Source organism: Pholcus phalangioides, unplaced genomic scaffold, assembly GCF_987345545.1.
Source record: "Pholcus phalangioides strain wild (caught in Gottingen) unplaced genomic scaffold, Ppha-v1.0 ptg000042l_1, whole genome shotgun sequence".
Lineage (NCBI taxonomy): Eukaryota > Metazoa > Arthropoda > Arachnida > Araneae > Pholcidae > Pholcus > Pholcus phalangioides.
The window spans coordinates 36,898,067-36,918,827 of record NW_028301628.1 but is presented as its reverse complement, the minus strand read 5'-3'; the positions used below and the strand labels follow the sequence as shown (position 1 = coordinate 36,918,827).

General features: G+C 35.6%; 1 protein-coding gene across 1 annotated transcript in view; it reads right to left on the bottom strand.

Annotated features, from left to right (window-relative positions):
• woc (zinc finger protein without children) overlaps nt 1-20,745 on the bottom strand; it is a 48,366-nt gene extending 27,621 nt beyond the window's left edge. The window contains exons 1-7 of the mRNA XM_089254843.1: nt 20,292-20,745; nt 14,386-15,009; nt 11,421-11,483; nt 8,409-8,513; nt 5,421-5,469; nt 2,695-2,735; nt 249-506 (exon numbers count right to left, since the gene is read on the bottom strand). Of these exons, the coding sequence (XP_089110969.1) occupies nt 249-506; nt 2,695-2,735; nt 5,421-5,469; nt 8,409-8,513; nt 11,421-11,483; nt 14,386-15,009; nt 20,292-20,384 (1,233 nt within the window). The 5' untranslated portion in view covers nt 20,385-20,745. The remainder of the gene's footprint in view (nt 1-248; nt 507-2,694; nt 2,736-5,420; nt 5,470-8,408; nt 8,514-11,420; nt 11,484-14,385; nt 15,010-20,291) is intronic.
• Between the last annotated feature and the right edge of the window lie 16 nt (nt 20,746-20,761).

Genomic DNA, 20,761 nt, shown 5'->3' with positions numbered 1-20,761 from the left:
TTTAAAGATGTATCATATAATAATAATGAATTGACATTCTTATATTATACAAGGTTAACAAGAAAAAGCAAATTTTGATAACAAGAAAAATATAGGTAAATTACAGCCATTCAGGAAAATCTTCATTGAAAAAACAATATGTATTAGGTGACAATCAGTTTTTAATATGTTTAATATTAGAAAAATGAGCAGAACTCTGAAATGCAGTGCAAAGTAATATACAATGATAAAAAATTAAATTTTTATACCTCTTGGTAATTCATAAGGCAATCTTCTGAACACAACGGTCTTGCCTCTCCAACCAATGGATAGTAACCTTTGTCTGCTTTTAGTGTTTTTTTACACTGTGCACATTTATCTGGGGGAGGTGGAACATCAGTTGGCTCCGCTGCAGGTCGAGGATCTTTCTTTGGAGGTTGCTTTGATTTAAAAGCCTTAAAGCAGGTATCTGAACACATGTAACATTTCTTCCCTTGAAACAGCACTTGGAATTTTAAACCTTTATTCTATGAATAAAAATGAAGAAATACAGATATATATTGCAATAAAAAAATTTTTTTTTTAAACAGTAGATCCTATTTAAGAAGTCTCCATTAGATATTTTCCTATTTAAGAAGTCTCCATTAGATATTTTCCTATTTGAGAAGTTTTGTTTTCAGATATCCAATTTTCCTCCCATGCTGAAACATTTCCCATTTACGAAGTTTTCTCACTCAATAGGTTTACGTAGATGGTCCAGATAATGTTGTATTATATGGGATCCACATTTAAATAATTAATATGATTATTATATTAATTGATGCAGTGAAACAATCTTCTAACCCGGTACTTAACACATGGTAAATAATATGATGCAAGACAAATTTATCTGCAGTTCTCACACATTTTTGGTGCATGGCAGAACTTCAATATACACTGGAATATGATATATGACATTCACTATGTGTATTTCCTACTCATTTTATTTAATAAAAAATATTTTTATACACCAGATGGTATTATAGTTAGGTTGTAACATGGGGGGCGGGGGGATAAACTATGTTTCCTGACAACATTTACTATCTTCTGTGCTTGAGAAATGAAAATGTGTTCCCTGTTGCTGGCATGTTAAAGGCCTCTTTACGCACAACAGTAGTGGCCTGTCTGTTACAAGAAAAATCTGTCTTGTTTCTGTGAAACATTATGATAAATTTATGCCAGATTTCTGTGAATAAATATAATAGTAGAGAAAAGTTTGTTTTTTTTTAATTAAATGGATCTCTCAGAAAGGAGACAAGATGTCACTGATGTGTGTGAATAGACCTTTAGTGTTCAATGCTTGAACCCAGTTTTATTAAAGCCCTTATTTACTGAACCACCATTCAAAAACTTAAAAATAATTTCCCCCTAGTTTTGTGCTAGTCCGATATTGAGTATGGATCAGGTACAAGGCATCACATATGTGGGTGTTAATGTGCATCTTCAATCTGGGAACTCTTCAAATGCTGGGCGTAAATAGTGTGGAAGAATTGAAAATACTCTACTGTAAAGTACACTGGTCTGAAGATAGATTGTACGCTAAAATTTCATAAATTATTTATAATTTTGGTACTTTGGATTCAAGAAAAAATACTGCAGTGTTAAAAGCAATTACAGCAATGCTGCATTTCTGATCTGTTTCAGATTTCATGGTTTTTTCCAAATGTTTTTGCTGTGCTTCTTCCAGGCATTGCTGTAATTCTGCAGTTTTGTTTATTTCATACGATACAGTTTTAACGAAATTTTTGGATTAGCTAAAGCAGGATACAACTCAACATGAATAACAAAAAAAAAACATTACAGTCGCCCCCCCCCCCCGTATTGGCGGGGGTTACGTTCCGGGGGTGACCGCGAATACGGGAAATCCGTGAATAACCGAAACCATAGTTTTCTTCTTGTATATCTCGTTTATTGAACATCATGGGAAAGAGCAGGATGACGCAGAGGATAGAACGAAATGTAAAAGAGGGTGCAGCGATTGTTGGCGATGTTTTCTGAAAGAACATTGTGATTTCTGTTTGCCATGTCTTCTTCATATGATCAAGTATGTTGTAATATGATGACAAGGCTTCCTCTACCAATTTTTCTAAATGTGAAGAGCGTACCATATGGGGATCTGTGCCATGAAAATAATCCATTGCTGATTTGAACGTGCGAAGCCTTTCCGCTATGTTACTCATGGTGAACCTGTCTTCTACTTCTTTATCTTGATCTTCATCTGGTACCGCTTCAGTTTCAGGAGCAGTCAACCTGCATTAATTCCTCCTCTGTCAACACCTCTGAATTGCTATTAATTTAGCTGTTCGACTTCCTCTATATCCATATCATTGAACCCTTCTCCACCCACCTGTTTCGCTAACGTGACAATGTCTTTTATAGTCTCTTCAATTTACTCTGTAGAAGTGGTTGTATTCATTAGTGCACATTGTGGCAAAAGGTTAAACCAACCCAAGAGGACTGTTTCTCTCTTGGGGGCTGCCACGGCTCTGGTGATGACAGTAATGTCATTAGCGAGCCATTCTAAATAGGCACAACTAAAATTTTGTAAACAAAACACATGAATGACGATTTTTGAGAGTTGAAAAAAAAATTCCAATAAAGGAAAAAAACCGCGAATACGGGAGGGGCGACTGTAATTTAAAGAAATGGTTTTGATTATTGAAAATTGCAACTTACAACACCACATTCTTCACACTTTTTCTTTGACTTCTTTTTTTCTGGAACAATAAAAAACTAAATGTAAGGTTATAAAAAAGGCTGTTTTTTCCATTCTCACATCAATATCTGGAATTTCAAGTACAAAATATGCTCCATTTGCAAAACTTATTTCTATTTATGGTATCATGGAAAAAAAACTGATGAACTCATCCCAATATTGAGATATTTCCGTGTTTATTACTGGTATTGCATATGCATTTATGCAATTTAGAGTACTATTTACCATTACATTTCTCAAATCAATAATGAATATTGTAATCAAAGTAATTTTCAGGATTATTGCTCATGTGGCAAGATTTTTTTCATGGAAGCCCATTTGAACCTTAAACCTTTATCCATTATGAATGATAGAATAACCGAAAAATAAAATAAAATAAAAAAACACTATTATGTAAATTATTTAATAGGTCATTTTACCTCCAATTGAAAACAAAAAATAAAAAAATATTGTACACAAAAAATTACTCAGTACATAACAAATTATCTAACCTGGCACTTTAAAGTACCGCCAGTACATACAGAGTTGAAGTTGGGAACCACAAAAATTTAAAAAAGAAATCCTTAGCTAGGGTAATATGAACGTTATAAAAAAAAAAAAAAAACCTGCATTTTTATGTAAAACTATGCTGATTTTCAATTCATAACCTTCTTCATCGAATAATTTATAAAATAATGTATTTAACTACACTGCTGGCCACCGTAAATGCAACACCCTGAAGGAAGCATGCAAATAATATGAAATTTACAACATGCATTAGCGGAGGTGAGATATGCAAATGATTAGAATTTCAGCGCAGACGCACATCACGCGCGCCTGTAGCGCCCCTTCAAAGCGCTATTTAAGGCTTGGAGATTTCGACGATTTGAAGTACGGCAATTGTGTTTTTCTTGTGGTTTTTTCAAAAAAATGATCAATTATGCCTCGTAGAAAACAGCGGTCATCTTTTGATCAAGTATCCGAGTTCGACAGAGGAAGGATAGTGGCCTACCGAGATTGTGGATTATCTTTCAGGGAAATCGGTAGTCGTGTTGGACGAAACCAAACAACTGTAATGCGGATATGTGATCGTTGGATCCAGGAGGGTACGACGGACCGACGTGTTCGATCGCATCCACCTCAGTGCACCACTTCACGTGATGACAGGCGTATTGTGCGTATGGCAGTGACGGATCGCTCAGCCACATCACGAACCATAGCACAGCACATTCAGTCTGTACCGTATCATCCAGTGTCTGCGCGTACCATTCGACGCCGTTTACAGCAGAGTGGTCTGTCCGCAAGACGTCCATTGCTTCGTCTACCCTTGACGCAGAACCACAGACGTCTCCGCCGCCAATGGTGCGATGAAAGAAGGATGTGGACGGCACAATGGAATGAAATTGTCTTTACTGACGAGTCACGCTTCTGTCTGCAACACCACGATGGTCGGATTCGAGTCTGGAGACACCGTGGAGAGAGGATGCTGAACAGCTGCGTTATGCACCGCCACATTGGTCCTGCACCGGGTATCATGGTATGGGGCGGTATTGGATATCACTCTCGCACTCCTCTAGTACGCATTGCCGGTACTTTAAAAAGCCAGCGCTACATCTCCGAGGTGTTGGAGCCAGTTGTCCTTCCTTACCTTCAGGGCTTGCCCACAGCCATATTTCAACAGGATAATGCGCGACCACACGTGGCACGCATTGTCCAAAGGTTCTTCATCAATCGCCAGATTGAATTGCTTCCCTGGCCAGCGCGCTCTCCGGATCTTTCGCCGATAGAAAACATGTGGTCCATGGTTGCTCAACGATTGACCCAGATTGCATCCCCAGCTGCCACACCAGATCAACTTTGGCAACGCGTGGAAGCTGCTTGGTCTGCTGTACCCCAAGAACACATCCAAAGTCTCTCTGAATCAATGCCGAGGCGTGTGGCAGCGGTGATCTCCAACAATGGCGGCTACTCTGGCCACTGATTTCGGCAGGAACCACACTTCACAGAATTCTATAAATTTAATCATTTGATGCTTGGTCAACATGTTATCTACAAAATAAATATTGTTGCGATATCTCTTGTCTTTCTTGGTGTTGCAATTTGGGTGGCCAGCAGTGTACTTTATAAAAATCATAGCCCAAGTCTCGCCATGTCAATACAGTCGAATGCCATTTTAACGAATTCCATTACAGAGAAAAAAAAATCTTGTTTTAACGAACACTTTTCTAATCCCTCAGATAAGTTTACATGGGAACGATACAAAAACCTGAAATTCCTTTATAACGAAATTTCGTTATAACAAAGATTTCTCCAGTCTTTTGGAGTTTGTTATAATGACTGCACTACAATTAGATAACTTGATTTTAGATGTTTTGTTAAAAACACATTTAAACACTGAATGAACTGCATATTTAACATTATATTACATAGAAACAAACATTGACATTGATGGACCGGGTACATACTGCTTCACATCTCCAAGAGGAGATTATAGAAACAAACAAGAATAACCACTAAGAATTGTATAACAGAATTATTGCCTAGTTGTAGCATATCAAAGTGCATTCTAAGAAGCGTCATTTTTCGTAGTTACTTAAAATCCTGAATTTTCGGGTTATCAAGATGAAGTATTTAGGTGGCGAAATATTCTTACCATAAGAAAAATTATTAAAATTCATTCTCGATTCAGTAATATGGCTTTTCTTACCTGTTCCTTCACCTTTGCTCTTTGATTCACTTTTTGTGCTCTCTTTCTCCTAAAAAAATTATAATATTTAGCAAATAAAAAATATACAATTAGATATAAATTTCATACGGAGTTACAAAACTTGGTTACACGAACAGTTAATATGATAAGTTCAAACAGGGTATTTTCAATCAGTAATAGCAACCAAGAAAGAACCCGACCAAAACAAAATACACACACACAAGATTGAAAAGACACGAATCTTGATCTTCAAAGGTGGTCTTGATCTTCAAGTAATGGATACAGACCTGCCAACCTTCAAAATGTAATTATCATGCTATTTTCTCACAAAAATCCAGCATACTTTTCCATACTATATATTAGTCATTTTATTGCAATGATAAGAATCTACACACGGATGTGCCAACTTTTGGAATCCAGAAATCCGGAGATTCTCCAGAGTCGAGTATCTCCTCCCTCCCCACTCTGGACCCGATCAAAAACTTTTGTGATAATTTTTTAAATCAGTTGAGAAAAAACGCCCCCCCCCCAAGCAGGCCATGGGTAGCCCTGAGCTGAATATAATCACAGATACTGTCAGTGATGGATATATCTCAGGTATACAAACTCTCAAATGCAGGTGTACATTTTCTTTTTGAAGACATTTGATCAGAGAAAACAAAAACTTCAAAATATAGGGCTGCTGACAAAAACTGATCTAGTGGTATCATATATCATGTGGTGTAACATCAATCTCTCACTGTTACCGTGTTTGCCGCATGGTTTTTAATAGAATACAATAATTATACAAGGATGAGGCAAACAAGACCCTGATGAATGTTTACTTAGCATTTCCCAGCAACCAGTAATGTCGTTGCCAGTTTGCTTTAAATGCAGCCACCAATACTTTTTCTGATGGCTGCTCGATGGAAGTGACGTCTTTAACCGTGAAGTAGGTCCAGCGAACTACGGCTGCCTTCGACAGGTGTTTTCCCCAACGGGGACCATAGCCATTGATACCATGCCATTGCGAAAGCTCAAGGAAAATCTAAAAATTTTTGATCTAAAAGAAATCAAATAAATTTTTCTCCCAAATCTAATTTTCTACTAAAATCCGGAATTTTTAACAAATACAATAAGCTGGAGGAAAGGAAAAAAATCTGAAGTCTCCAGCCTAAATCCCAACTTTCCTCTACTCAAGTTCTTCATGCATTTCATGTCCACAACACACGTGCGTACTCATATTATCGTATTCATGTTGCTCACCGAATAAGGTGCTAAGCGAGATGGCACGGGTGATCCCTAATTGTATATATTCCCCTATACAATACTTCTATTTTGTATATTTTCATTAAATCCACCGGAGCGAGTGAACTCAACCCAATAAAACTGATGCTGGCTTTTAGTCCGCAAGTTATCAAACCCATTTGCTCTCAAGGTGTTAAGCGAGATGGCTCGCTCCAATGGATATTTTATTTCACAATAAGATTCTCATTTCTTTTTCTTTTTGTATCCTGTGTATATATGGCGCAAGTGTAAGATAACAGATGAGATGGTATGGGAGGGGCCCTCAATTATTTTTAAAACATACTTCCATCCTAATATGTGTGTGTGTACATTCATCTTAACTAAACCCCGAAACTTCTCCAACTTCTAATCCCATCTCGTCTGTAATCATTACAAAATTTGTTAATCGCAACAGTACCCAATTGTCCGGGGAAAATATGTTGTAAAAATTTTGTGGTTTTTTGTTTTTTTTTGACACAAAATAAAGTGTTCCAGACTCTGCCACGAAGCTGTGCTGGAAGAGATCTCGGCAACGGGATAAGTCTAGTGGCAAAGTTCTGGCGTTCATTCATTCATCCTAAATCCCAACAGTGCAGGTCTGTAGATATGTCTGATTTGTACAATGCAAGATTAAATCTAAGTTAATGGTAAAAGATCGGATTAGTTAAATCTGAATTACTTCATATATCTCAACTAACCAATTAAGTGGTGCTAAGCACCTCTTTATTTATCACTTTAACAAAAAAGTAATACTTTAAATATAATATAAAAATATTGAATCATGGATTCGTAAGTATTCAAACACTCTAGATTAGGTGAACTCTTTGTTATGAATATTTTTAATATTAAAATGAAAATTAAGAAAACAATGAAATTTTTTAAGATAAAAAATGTATAGATCTTGATTGTTAATTAGTCATCTGTGTGGGGCCAATTAATTTTTTTCTTTCCCCCCTTTTTTTCTTTTTAAAAGTTTGAAGCTAATAAAATATATTTTTCCAATTGAATTTTTTATTACAAATGCATTGAAACTGACTTCATCATGTTCTCAACTGTTTTCAAAGGAATTTCATAATCAACCAAAAAAAAATCATAATTGAAATTGCTAATTAGTTTTTAAAAATTAAAATAGCATTCCATGCACATAAATTTCCATGCACAGCCAGATGACTAGTTAAACTATAAGAAATCTATCAAGAGAATAAAACGGTGACACTATCAACATGAGCATCTTTCAAATCATGCTTGGAGACTAAAGATAGAAAATAACCCCTTTAAGTGGCATTGACAAGATATCTCGTTTAAAGTCTCTTATTTTAACATTAACAAGCCTAGATATTTCATAAAGGTAATTTCTCAATGGAATACTTTTTCCTACAACCCCCTTAGTTTGCACCTGCTGAAAATTGGAAAAAGTCTACTTTATTAAAAAAAGATATGGCATTTTAATAGGTGTTTGGCAATTTCTGCTATGCTCTACTTAAAGGGTTATATATAAGGATCATTCATCAATTTTTGAAGGATAAGTATCTAATATTGGTGTGAAGGTTTGTCAGAAATAGCAGAAATAGAAAGCTATATTATACTTGAAACCTAGAAAAAAAGCCATAAAAAATAGTTATTTTTGCTGCCCCCCACCCCCAACTTCAAGATTCATTACCATATTTTTTTTAGAATAGTTTCAGTATTCAAGATTGAGAGCAATCATATCATAAAACTAACTTTGTCCTCTGTAGCATTTTCAGATACATGATTTGACTTTTCTGTCATATTATCAGCAACATTTTCTTTTTTCTTTTCTTCTTCCCCATTAGCATGTTTATTGTCCTGAAAAATATAAATTTTATATTTTTTTCATTAAAAAGAGACTTGAAAAAATTTAATTTTACCAAAACTAACAACTAAGGCAAGGGTTCCCAAACTGTGAACCTTTAACCTCCGTCAGGGGTGCCACAAAGCGGTCACCCTGACAAAGGTTTTTAGGAAATATTCTTTGTCAAACAGCTCTGGGAAGTATGTGGATAAGCATTGAAAAAGAAACAGGGGCGCCGCGGGTGGAAAAAGTTTGAGAACCCCCTGAACTAAGGCATTAAAATCTCTGATCGGTAAACTTACGTAATTTTTGGTCCTGTTACAAAATTTAGTGAGATTTATTCAAATTACTGGCAATGATATCAATCAGCAGTTGTTTATTGCAAGTAAATTGTGATTGTATAATCCCAAAAAATACTTGATACAAATATGGTATGTTTTTTTTATATTATCCAACTTTATACATCTTTACTGATGGTAATAATTGCAAATGGGACTGAACCAAAAAGCAATCATAGTTGACAAAAAACATATATAGTCACACCCTTATTTAACAAATACAAAACTGACATTTTTATTCGTTAAATCGAGTTGAACAGACCTCTGAAAAAAAATTTTTAAATCAAGGAATTTCTAAAATCAGAGTTTGTTATATTGAGGTCCAACTGTATATATAGCATATTTAATAGCACAGTTATGCAGTCAACATTCATAATGATCGGAATGACCCCTTCCCTCCCCCCTTTCATAGCAAAAAGGTTTTATACATTGAGGGGGGGGGGTAATGTTTGAAGAAAGAGCTTGTTGAGAGAATTTATAATGTGGAACCTCTTGATGACAGACACCATGGGATGAAATTTTTTGTCCATTAATGAGAGGTGTATGTTATGGAGGTTCCGCTATGGGTGGATCTTAAGCTCGCTGTTGGGGGGGGGGGGGTATTTTACATATTGGCAAAAACTATTTGCTGCGAATGAGGTGACCTGTTTTTTTTTGTTTTTCCGACCCTCACGACTTTTTTTCTGCAGATTGAAAATGCATTATAATAATATAAGTTTTGAAAAATTCATGCATTATCTCATTTCACTAGATGCGATAATGCATGCAATCATTCCCAATATAGATGCGCGCCTGGGTTCCACTGCATTTGGATGGAGTAAAATAGATAGTTAATTTTTGTTAATAGATCATTCATAATAATTAATTGAATTCACACACCTATGGACAGAATTCTCCAATGTCAAGGTCAAACACAATTTTGCATGTATATACAACATGCACCTTCAACGTGTTGCTCTGGAGCATGGCAGTGTTCACTGAAACATCCAAGAGTGCTTGTGCTTTATTTCTCTGGACCACGAATGGCATTAGAAAATTAGGATTACGACAATTTAAGAGGGGTGACTGTACGAACCGTTTTTTGGGAGAATTATGTACATATCTTATCATTTCATTGAAAATGCTGATTTTGTCGAGTAAACCAATTATAATTTTTTTGAATAAAAAAACAATTATAATTAACATGAATTGTGTGCACACGCACAATTCGTTTCAATGTACACGTACATGGATAGGAAATGCCCTAGTTGAAGGGTTCTCAAACTGTGCGTCGCCAACCTATGTCAGGAACACAGTTGAGCAAAGGTTCTGACAAAAGTTTTTCGAAGAGACTGTTTATTAAACAGCTCTGGGGAGCCACGGGTGAAAAAGTTTGAGAACCCCTGCCCTAGTTGTTTCAAAATACGGTCACCCTATCACATACACACAAAAGGGAATTTCACCAGCAAAGACCATCTCACTGGTAACATACAAAACAGGGTTGGCAGGTTTTTGACACATGGCAGTTTTTGACAGTTTAAATTGTCACATCAAACCCACCATCAAAAATCTTTGTCAAAAACCTCAAATATTGCTTTTCAATATAAAAATTCCCATTGGAAATGGGATGTAATGTCCCATGTAATGTTTAAAGTGACTGTTATACAAAGAATAAATATTTAATATGATTCTAAAATAATTTTCTACTCTCTGCAGAATTATTTTGCACAAAATATGTTTTTTTTCTTATAAAATATACAATTTGAATAAAGCATAGCATAAACACTGAAGGAAAAACTATGAAATGATTTGACATTCTCTGATTCAAGATGATTGACCTTCCAAAATTTCTTCAACTGCTTATATATGTGCTTTGATATAAACCATCTGCTGTACTCTTTTTACAACAGATAAGTATTTAAAAAAAGGTTTATTACATCATATATGTAATGGTGATTTCTATTATTAAATTATCTAGATAACCACTGATACTTAAAACAATACTCTTACTGTGCCTAACATTGAAATATATCTAAAGATCAAAATACTAAATTGTTTAACTGTCAATGCTAGCTTGTATATGATGCTTAAGAAGCTCCTGCAACTTATCCTTAGTCAAACTTAGTTATTATTACTATTGCACTATGATATGGTATATTTACTAGCATTTATAATGCAATGGTTTTCCAATTGAAGCTGTATTCAAACACAAAAAAAATGCTTTGCGTATTAAGTCCTACCTACCAGCTCTGCTTCGATTGAAAATACACTTTGAAACTCTGTGAATTTATACACACTGAGCTAAGAATTTTTAGGGGAAAATAAATGGGTATAATTAGTGTATTAATAGCTCTAAACATTATCCAAAGGCATTCATTTAGGTTTTTCGACGGTTTTCGACAGTTTTTGACGCTTGTCATGTCAAAAACCCAACCCTGATACAAAAGTTCCTATACACATTCAGGAAGTCCAGCTGTTTGTTCACCGACAATGGCATATAGGAACATAATTCAGTGAAAACCTCATAAAGTTACTGAAATGTCTTTGCTGATGACATACATAAATAACATAATCAATTACACTACTCAGATAAATTTTGCTTACCTCATTTACTTTTACTTGCTGACCCAACTTCTTGGCAATTGCATCTATGCCCATGCTCTTCTCCTGTAAAAATGAGAGGGGGAAAGAGTTATTTGAAGTACTAAGCAAACATGTTTATGTGTATAATGGACAAATATTTACTTTTTAATTTAGTAGCAAACTTTTTTTTAATTCACATTATAGATTGAAATCTAAATTTCTGGTAACAGCTGCTAGCCAGTTAAGCAGATGCTGCTATGCGAGTCATTATTCCACAAGCGCCCAAATAGCAAGAGTAGATCACTTCTTGTGTCCATTGAAGAACCTCAAATCGCTTCATTTCACAGTAAAAACCCTCTTAACGGGACACCCTTCACATGTTTTCACTCCTTTTTTACAGCCAAATAATAATTTCCTATAGTATAACAAAAATATACTTATTAGACCCTCCATCCTGATTAACGGTTAGCCCTCTTTTACAATTTTTGTTTTACTGTATCTTGAATAAAAATATAACCTCAATGCCACTGTTTCTTAACCACCTTCTTGTCTATGGACACCTTTGAACTATATTTTCTTCTCATGCCCCCCCCCACCTTATTCAGGACCTCCATCTACCCTAATTCGGAAGCAAAGGTGGATTTATGATTTCACTGCCGGGCCCCCCCCCCCCATTCTAGTCTAATTTTCTTGACTTACACATTGACTCAGAGCTCTTTAGAAGTAAAAAAAATTCTATAGTGGAGCCCTGTAGGTCAATTTATTAATTACTCAAAGTTAGTGATCAGATTTATTTTTACTATTAAAAAATATTTATAATTATTTTTTTAAATTTTCCTCAAGCTTCCAGGGAGCCCCTGGAGAGTGCACAAGGAGCCCCAAGGGCACCGCAGAGCACCGGTTGAGAACCACTGCCCTAGGCAATAGCCCACCTCCCCATCTTCCTGTAAATATGCCTGTGTCCAGGAGCGGGGCACTTTCTAATTATTGGATTGATTTGTGTAAATTTATAGATAAAATTCTATAAATATGGTCAGACCCCTGGCTTTATTTCCAGACCCTGGGTTTCAATAAGCTTCTATCTTGTGGAAGTTCAATGCAAGTTTGCCTGATCATCATAGGGCCCCAAACAATAATATTGAACCTTATACTTAACTGAAAGTTATTTCATACATATTCACATACTTTTGAAAATCATAGTACCAGATCTCATCATATAGGCCCTTTGTAATAAGGTTCTCAGACCATGCACAAATGGGTCCATGTGTGTTAAGATAGCCCTGATTCTATGAACAGTTAGTTCTACTGGATTCTGGAGGTAGTCACACTTTTTCCGTACTATATTGCACTTGAAGCCTTGATTTTTTTCACAACTCTGTGAACCCCCCTTAACCACCCAGCATGGCTCCTTTTCTTCCATTTGATTTTCACCCATGCCCCCCAAATCATCCCAGGACCACGAACGAACCACGTGACCCCCTCTGGTTGAGAACCACAGATCAATCGCTACATCTTGTTTATCATCAATTATAATTTATGCTTAATGTCTCAAATTTTAAGTTATTAAATTTTTGTGATAAAATCAGTCACAACTTTCTTGATGAACATATTTTTAAAACTAGCGTTTTTTGCCCCCGAGATTCACTGTTACCCCCCCCCCCCAAAGCAGTGTGTTTTGCTTTGTTTTGCAACAAGCGTTCAGCTGACTGAAAATGTTCTGCAATAAAAATTCTCACAATAGCGTGTTTTTTTTAGAGAGAAGAATGTTTTCTTCGTTTTCTCTGAAAATTCTCCGAGACTGTTCTATGACGTATATCAGTTTTTTGGTGTATTCTGCTCTGGGAACAGTTACATTACTATGTGATGACATCACTATGTATTAATAATGTGGAGTAACTCAAAGCAAATATTGTGTGACATCGCATAAGCTTCTATAAAACTTAACATTATTATAAACAAAATATATACAGCTTTTTTTATTTAGATTCACAGCCTGATCCTATTTTTAGGTCAATAGCAGTTTTTTCATTTTGTTAATAGCATTAGAATATTTGAGCAGAGTGAGAAAATAATTTAAATGTCAAATATATATGAAAAAAAACATGGTGAAAAATTACTTCAATTTAACAAGAAAATAATTCATTAATATAGTTTTTTGTCTAGATCCACTATCAATAGTTTTGAAAGGTTTGGCAAATCAGAAAAAAATTTAGATGCCAGGTATTTTTTTTATCGACGAAATTTGTCCAAAATAATGTAATTTCAAACTTGTCCAACTTAATTTTTAATTCTTTTTTTTTTTTTTTTGCATACTAATTTTTTTACTTAACTTAGGGACCTCTTTCCATCCTGGTAGGCACATGCTTGACATTTCTGATAACTTTGTGCTATTCCAAGATTTCAATTAAGTAAAGGACATGAAAAAATTTAGGTGCGGATGTCAATTTTTTAGTCACCATGATGACCGGACACCCAGGATTTGTCTAGCCCTAATTTAAAAAAGCAGCAATTTTTTTTCTATTTCCTGTATGACTGACAATTTACAGACCATTTTCAAACAACCTTTCATTTTCACAGGCTGTTATCAATTGAATGGGTGTCAGGGAGAAAGGCGTATGTTACAATTTTGAAATTGTACAGAATACACCAAAAACTACAGGCATCTCACTTCGAGGTTGTAATCGCTTTGGAAATTCCATATGCAGAGTATTCCCATATCATTTTACCTTCTTAAATTTAAAAAAAAGAAAACCAGTTTCGGAAAAGATTAACATAGCCCTTCTTCCAGACACCCATTCAATTACATCCGGCATCAATCAGTAGGCCTACCTTGAGATTTGTGTCGAGATATATATACTATCACATTTTGCTAAATGACATTCATTATCGAGAGCAATTACATAACAGTTTTATACACAGTATGACAACACTATTTTATAAAATACATACATATATACATATATATATAAATAATTTGGTAAATTACTTTAGTACTAGCTTTTTCATTTTCCTTTGTGTCAGTTTTCAAAGCTGTTTTATCATCAGTGGACTTCTTGTCAGTTTTTTCATTACTCTTCATATCCACATCCATGTCATCCCCTTTTTCTTCAGATTTTGCTCGACCCTTTGCTTTTTTCACTTCAGAATCTTTTTTTTTACAGTTATCGTCTTTAATATCAGATTCTTTTTGTGCATGCTTCTTCTCATCAACATCCATCTTTTCGGAAATCTCATCTGTTTCTTCAACTGAATCTTTGCTCTTTGCCCTACCTGAACTAGTCACAGACTTGGAAATAACCTCATTGGTTTCAAAATCGGTGTCCATTTTTTCCTCTTCCTCCTCTCCATCAATTTCAGTTTTCTTGCTCGAAGAACTAGAAGTTACTTCGTCATTAATACCATCATCAGTAATACCATCATCAGCATCTTTGTCACTGCCCCGTTTTTTATTTTCTTTGAGTTGCTCACTCCCTCCATTCTGCGATTCCCCGCCCAGTTCTTTGCTATCATTCCTTTGCGACTTTTTCTGTAATGGAGAATCTGGTCCTCCCGAAGACTCTGAATGGTCAGGTTCTTTCTTTGCATTTGATTTACTTACTTTGTCACCATTCTGCAAAACATTAAAATACATCAATAAATTACATATATATCAGTATTATTTCATCTACTATCTCAGCAAATGGTTCCCAAATTGTGGATCCCGATACCCTCGAACGCCCCTCTCCCCAAGGCTAGCTTTTAAGGATGCAGCGACAAAATTAATGCACAGTAAAACCTCCATCAACTGCTACTAATGGGACTCTGAAAATGTGGCTGCTATTGGAAAACAGCCATTTTATTTTTGAAAAAAAATTTGCGATCTGCAAAGCATGTAAAATGATAATTAATTCTGTAGTTGATTATAATTAATTGGATAATTGATTATATTAAAATATATTATATCAATAATATTATAATAATTCATTAATAAATCTACAACACTATTTTAGTATACTAAAATTCAGACTTGCAGTGCTGAGCAAACGCCAGCCTATAGTTAGACTGTACTATAGTCCATGGCTGGACAAATTCCAGGCTCCAGGTTGCCATGGCAACTGGAAAATTGATTAATTTAGTTATTTTATTTAGTTCTGGAAAATTAGTATTGGCACCTAAATTTTTCTAAATAAGGTTGCTAAATGAGTGTCTGAGGGCAACACAAAATTTTCCGATTTCATTAAGACACGTATTTTAACATGAGAAAAATAGAAGAAAACATTATTTAGGACAGTTTTCCATGAGCAAAAGTACCATGCCTGGCTCCTAAAAACCTGGACTGGCATCTGAATATTTTTTAAATTTGTCATGCGCTGCTAGTCTGCTATAGATGGAGTAAACTTCCCTCCGACTTCTTCTTGGCGACACTGTAGGTCCTCGGCTGTACTTCTATCACGTTTTGAGGGCACAATAACTGGGTTCTAGACTCCCAAAGAAAAAAACTTTTTTTTTTTTTTTCAATTCCCAAACAAAACCATCATGTCTCTCCGGTACAAAACCTTCACACACTACCTCCCTTTTTCCAAATGTCCTTTTTCTCTCGAGCCTTATTCCACCTCTTTTCTCCTGAATCTTACAGATGGGGTGTTGGCTGGGCTGAGGTAGAACACAACAGAAGCAACGTAGCAAGAAAAGCCGATATGTGGACGAAGAGACTGTACCAGCAACCCCATGAACAGTTCGTTTCCCAACTATGATAAACCAAACTTTTCCGGGGTGTTCCTAAATTCAATCCGTTAGCTGAAAAATAAGCACTGAAAAACATTACTATTAAAAAAATCGACAAATTCCTACCAAAAAAAATCTCGATATTTCCATTCATTCGCAGACGTGCCAACTTTTGAAATCCCAGAAATTCTCCCAAGAGCCCTGAGCATAATATAATAATTCAAAACATTTGCCTCTCATCTTGAAAAAGCAAACTTTTAATATGAAATCATACGAACATAAACCATCAGAGTTCAACTTTCCGATAAGAGGCAACTGAGTACATATATGTAGTTTTTATTTTTTTTAATTTTTATGCTATCTGGAATGCCTTCATTTTCATTTTTAATGCCACCATATCGCGACAGCTTTATATCACACAGTTGGTCAGCACACAACAGCAACTGGGTAGAGCTCCCATAGATCACAGTAACTGCCGTGATCTACGGCAACTGTGATGTATCTTCGAATTCAGACATGTTCAACCTCGTTGCTTAACAATTACTGAAATCAGTGCAATTTCTAATATTCCAAATATCTGTAGTCTTTTTAAACCCAGTTTAAAGAAGTGCAGTGTAGCCTGATTCTCATCTTGTAATGTAAAGCAGAATCCAGACCAGCACGGAGCCATGCAAAACCAAACAAAAAACCAATTTGGAAGCATAGCTGCGGACAGCACGGGCAATTCTGATGGTGTGAAAGAACTGAATGAATGAACGCCAGGGAGTCTGTCACCGGACTCATCCCGTTGCCGAGATCTCTTCCAGCCCAGCTTCGTGGCAGAGTCTGGAACAAAGTGAGTGCACCTAACAGTCTGAGTGTGTAGCTAGTGCTGTGCTTGATATTTCAGTGCTGCCATCTATACTTCAAATTGTGAGTGAAGTGTAATGATTGAATATTTGCTACGTTGTAGGCCTGTTGCTCTCTGTGGCGAGACTTTTTAACGGGGAAATCTGCTCGCATTCGCGCCTTGAAGTTGAAAGGTGTGAAATAACTGTGTTGAAAGGATGGGGGAAGTTCACGTGTGCTGAATTCAGCGTTCTCATGAGAGATTTTCATAAGCTCCGACGAACTGGGTTTTGAATCATTGAGAGTAAAAAAAAAATCAGTTTTTAGGCTGAATCATAAGAAGAATCAGTTCCATAATAGATAAAAACCACCTCTCCATCAAGCACTACACGATTTTTGCTGTCTGCAATAGGTTGGCAATTCGAAGTTATACTTCATTTGCTCAAAGTGTATGCCAAAAAGGACATACATGCAGTTAACATTCATAATTTTTCCGCTAAAGTTGAAAGGAAAATCTAATTTTAGGCTAAAATCGGTAGAAATTTATAATACCGGAGAATGGGAAGTATACAAAATATGGAGTCTCCCGCCTAAATCTGGAAAGTAGGCAAGTCTGCTTTGGAATAGGGAAACCTAAATAAACAAAAGGGTTCTAGTAATCGGAAATTTGCATTGCCTTCTTGTGATTGAAGTGCTGACAGCAAGTCTTCTGGCGTCTCCTGTGATCTCTCTCTTGAAGTTTTTCTCTTTTCTCTCCACTACCTTCAATATACCCATCTAACATTTGTACCCAGGAAAAGAAAGCACACATACATCTTTTTCTTTCTTCTTTTTCCATAGAGTTTGCGGGGAACAAAAAAAAATTCCCTGAAATCAGCTTGAAAATTATTTTTCTCATATATATAACGATAAGTTTTTTTCCCCGTGTCCAAAATGGCAGTTGTTTGGAGGTCACCCATAATGCAATGTCTATGGGACGCATTCAGTTCTAGCAAAATGTGGCCGTTGTTTGGAGGTAGCTGTTAAAGGAGGTTTATATACTCTACGTATTTCCTACACTAATGTGAATTGCTCATAAATTCAAAATTTTTATTTTTCATTTAGCTGATCTGACTATATTGTAACTGTGTAAGCCTGTCCTGAACAATTCCAATATAGAAAGGGGAAGGGGGCAGTGAACCGGGAGGGGGGGGGGAACCACTGGTTCAGCTCCAAAGCAGAATATGCCAAAATCTGTGACGTATGATGTGGCAGAACAATAGGCTATAAGTAGAAAACACTAGGAGAATTTTTACCTTTGACGACCGGACACACCCTGCTTCCCATCTCAGAGATGTCGAAGCATTCACAAAGGATGGGTGTATCCGGAAAGTTTTATTATGAACAAAACATCGTCGCCTCAGATGAAGGCAACGAAAATAAAATGATAAATAAAATATGTAATAAAAACAATTGCCAATCTGAAATCATATAATAATTAAAGTCTAAACAACAGATGCCAATGGGCAATCAAAATTATAAACAGGATTATAAGATGATGGCGTATAGTCCATTCCATAAACAATTTAGCAATTGTCAATTAATCGAATGATTGTCGATAATCTTGGAATATAAAATTTTGAATCGCAATGAATCAGCTAATCACAGTCGCCCATCCATGATTTCATAGTGTCTAAATTTCACTTATCAGTTTGATTGTCTGCATCTGATGTTTAGTAGTCATAGGTCCGCCGCCATCTAGGCCGCAAGATATATGTTCTCGCCTGACTGTTGCACTCTCCCGAGGGCAGGTATGTGGCGTGAGTAACTCCTCTCAGTCTTGACCACCAGTCGTACTCCCTCACCTGACTGCTGCATTTCCTTGATGGCACATACGTCGATGCCTCCTCTCAGTTTGCGGGAAATTTTACCGCAGAACATTTCCATTCTGCTGAGGGCTCGTTGCTAAACAATGCAAAACATTCTGTTTTGGAGGGGGGGGGTGTCTAAGTAGTAAGCAGTAGTAATACAAATAGTTCCATTTTCAAAACTTACCACCATAGGTGCCGATTCTCAGATTAAAAAAATCTGTAGTTTGTCACATGACAAAACATTTTGCTGTCAAAGAAAACATGTCATACAAATGAAAGAGAAAATTAGGGATTTTTTAAAAGGGGAAACATGTGACCTGTTTTTCTGGGACATTCTGTATTTTCTATAATTTTTGCCCTGACATTTTTTAAAATTTTCCTAATTTTTCCCATGTTCTCAGCAAAGCCTACTTGAATTTAAATTCATTGAAACCAATGACAGAACATTCCTCTCATATATTTGCCCTTTAGATATTTTTCCATAAAATTCATTTTAATTCACTGATTTACAATACCATTTTATTTCCCGCAGAGGAAATAAATTGCTTTGGCAATTTCTTTTTTTTTTGGATTTTGCAATAATCGGAAAATTAGCTTACCTTTGGTATCATATTTGACAACAATTGGCAATTTCCTGTATTATTCTCGAGAAAACATGATCACAGATTTAAAAAAAAATCCAAGGTTTTTGCAGAGTTTTGATTTCCGCGAAGTACAATTTGTGGATTTTTCCATATAGATACAAAAAATTCAGAAGAATCGGGTTCTGACCAAAACATTATGATAAAGCCGGATTTTCCTAGGAGTAAAACTTTTGCGCTGTGTGCTGCGTGAAAATGCTCATTGGTTAAAAACCTGAAATTCAGGTAGAAACCTGCTCCTAGGAAAACCCGGCTCAAGGTTAAACAGGGGACTGTCCAGCCAAACGTTTTTCTTCCCAAAGAAACAAATTTTTCAACATATTGCCAACTCGGGATTATACTATAGCTGTTCCGGGATTTATTGTTGTAAAAAGAATTCCAAGTGAATATCCAGTCAATCTCCACAAAATAGAAATTTTGTTGCTTCGGACTAAAAATGCATTTTAACAGAACAAATTTTTGTAAAATAAACATGATCTTGAAACAATTATTTTCATTTCCACGCAAATACATAATAAAAACTATGCTAACAAAATAAGAGTCCTAGAAATATGTACTATTTTTTTCCTCAATTCATCAAAGTGCTAGAAATTTCATTCTAACATCAAAATGTCAACAGCACCATTTCATATATATATATATATATATATACAGATCTATTGGTCATTAATTGTGTGCTGTTATATAGCTTTTAGATTTTCCAGATGTATAATTACTATCAAATATTATAAACACTCAATAAAATTCAAATGTTCAAAAAATAATGGCATAAAATGGACCGTAATAACAGTACAGGGTGATATACACACACACTAGTTACATGGAGAATGTTGGTGGATCAATGATGACATAGGAGGATTTCTATTTACCTCTTGGTCTTTCTTTTTAACTATCTCCGTAGTTACAGTTTCAGCGGAGCTTTCGTCATCGTTGCAACTTGAGTTGGCGTCTTTGGAATCCATAGCTCAAAAAGAAAATGATAACAACGGGGAAAAAAAAAATTAAGGCTCTAGATGTCTTGCACTGAACTCTACCACCATTGAGCCCTAGGACAGATACATCGACATGGCGGATAGGATTGTCTTGCGCGTTATATGCCTGGGCCCCCAAAGAAAGAAAAAAATATATATATATATAAAAAAATTCAGGGTACCTTCACACAAAGCTTTATCTGAATATTAATCCGCATCAATAGTTATCATTTCCATTAAATAAAAATATTACGATAAACGCGCATCCATAAATGCCTTTTTTATTTAGCACTAATTTTTCGGTTACAGTTTATTTTCGTTACCTTATTTTCACCGGCTGTATTAATTATTTAATGAAAAAAAACGGC